The sequence below is a fragment of the Penaeus japonicus genome, unplaced genomic scaffold (genome assembly GCF_977035675.1).
Source record: "Penaeus japonicus unplaced genomic scaffold, GWHDUDI00000001_assembly GWHDUDI00000025, whole genome shotgun sequence".
Taxonomy (NCBI): domain Eukaryota; kingdom Metazoa; phylum Arthropoda; class Malacostraca; order Decapoda; family Penaeidae; genus Penaeus; species Penaeus japonicus.
The window spans coordinates 16,701,453-16,703,952 of NW_028234427.1; the positions used below are offsets into that span (position 1 = coordinate 16,701,453).

Here is a 2,500-nt window from a genome sequence, read left to right on the forward strand (position 1 = left end):
TATCATCAACATTGAAAAAATGACATTCAAAGAATAAAAAATAATCATAATTCGTCATTACTGCTATTATTATCATAAATTGCAGAAAACAACATTCACGTAAACCCGAATCTCATTATCATCATCATAATGATGCAAATAATAACAATGACAAAGATTATGATGGTAATCATAAAGATGACAATAATGATTATGGTAATGATGATGATGATGACAATGATGGCAGTTATGATATTAATAATCATTATCATAATGGTGATAATGAGGAGAATATTTACAAAGATGGTAATGATAAAAGTGATAACAATGGCCATAGTGATAATGGCAGTAGTAATAGAGACATTGAGAACAATAATAAAAACAGCAATGAAAGCAACAACAAAATAACAAAATAAGTATGATAATGTTTATTATTAGCATCAGCATGATATCAGCCACAATACTGATGATAATCAATGATAATGATAATAGTGATGGCAATGATAACAAGAATAACAATAATAATAACAATGATAATGATAACAAGAGAAGTAATGATAGATTATAGTAATGACATTGGTAATAATAAAAGCAATGAGATTAATGGTGATAATAGAGATAGTAGTAAAAATAATGATAATCAGAACGATAATGATGATAATAAAAACAGTCATAAAAACAGTAACAACAACAATGATAATAGAAATTATAACACCAATGATAACAGCAAAAAAATCATTATTAATTGTAATGATAGAAGTAGCGACTGACCTTCCCTCCCTGAGCTGTCCTGAAGCGACGATGTGTCCCGTGGAAGGGTGAAGGGTGAACAGAGGGTGAGGGTGACCAGCCCATGCGTACTCCTTGTCACGCCCATCCCAGTCGTCGGGGTCGTCCACGTAGACACGACCTAGAGGCGCCTCGGAACCTAAGCCCTTGGGGAGTTGGTTAGAGGAGGTGTGAGAAGGAATGCGGAAGTCGAGGGATTTGAGAGAGGGAGGAGGGAGAGAACAAGAGGGGGAGAGGGAGATGGATAAATACATACACACACGCACACATATACATACATACATATGTGTATATATATGTATATATATATATATATATATATATATATATATATATATATTCATATGTGAGTGTACACACACACACACACACACACACACACACACACACACACACATATATATATATATATATATATATATATATACATATATATATATATACATACATATGTATATGTATGCATATATATGTATATATACATATATATCTATACCTCTCTCTCTATATATATACACATATGTATGTATATGTGTATGTATATAAGTATGCATGTATTTATGTGTGTGTGTGTGTGTGTGTGTGTGTCTTTGTGTGTGTGTGTATCTAAACTACAAAATTATATATGTGCCAGAAAATGCAATCTTCCACCACACCCTCGCCCCACCATCGAATCCGACACGTAGGGACAGGGGCATTAGGCCCATAAGGTCACAGACCCAAGCGCATGGTTCGCATACCAGGGCGCCCGCGATCATGTCTCATCCTCAGGAATGCATATCTCACCAAATAAAAGGGGCGATCTGGAGAACCACAACGGCTGTAAACTCCGCCGGAATCTTTAGTTAAAGGCGCTCTCGCAAGGGAAGGTGTCCGTGGCGAAGCTCGGATTATTTCCTTTTTAATCTCCTGGATGCAATCTATTTCTGTACCATCTGCGCCTCTATGGGGGAAATTATTATGTTTACTGTAGCACTCATATAACGACGAGAGGGAAGAAAAGTCGGTCTATTGCCCCGTGTATTCGTTCGCCCGGCACTGATGAGCGCCCCCAGCTGTTCAACCTAACTGTTGGAATCGTTTCTCGTGCCTTAACAACCATTTAACTTACTCCAAGTATCCGTAACGAGGTCTTCCAAACCAATGGATATTAAAGAGCAATAGAAACGTTTGGGGAATCTGCTCTCGTGGCGGTCAATGTGTTTTCATTTGGGCTGCAGTTCAAGTCTAAATCTGTATAGAAAATACCTAGTTCCCAAGCCAAAAAAAAGGGAAATGATCGGAGAGGGGAGCATGGACTGGCTGAAAAAGACTTAGAAAATCATTTAGAATAAACTAATTGACGGATTTTGAATGTGAATTTAGATTAAGCTTTGCATATTCACCATCAATTCAGTTGCCTTTGTTTTGTATCTGAAACATAAGGGCATATATCCCTGAATGCATCAGAAAGACTTCGAAGACTGCGTATTCAACTCCTCTTTTTTTTCTCTTTTTTTTCTTCTTTTTTTTTCATGAGTCTTATTTCACAAGACGACCTTCATGAGACAACTTATCATCTACAAAAATAGATATACCATTTATAAGATTGTACAGAAGTAACATGACTTTACAGCACCCGTTTCTTTCTTTCTTTTTCCCTTTTCCACTAAAAAATATATAAGACAACATAACAATACTGAATTAATAGATGCACTAAAGCAAGCTCTACAAACAGAACAAGACAAAGCAT

The 2,500-nt window shown here is 36.1% G+C and overlaps 1 protein-coding gene across 1 annotated transcript in view; it reads right to left on the reverse strand.

The window, feature by feature from the left end:
* Positions 1–2,500, reverse strand: part of LOC122251192 (putative neural-cadherin 2) — a gene marked incomplete at its 5' end in the record, with an annotated part of 40,266 nt that overhangs the window by 26,338 nt on the left and 11,428 nt on the right. Inside the window, 1 exon segment of the mRNA XM_086551386.1 lies at positions 751–914. Within this exon segment, the coding sequence (XP_086407512.1) occupies positions 751–914 (164 nt within the window).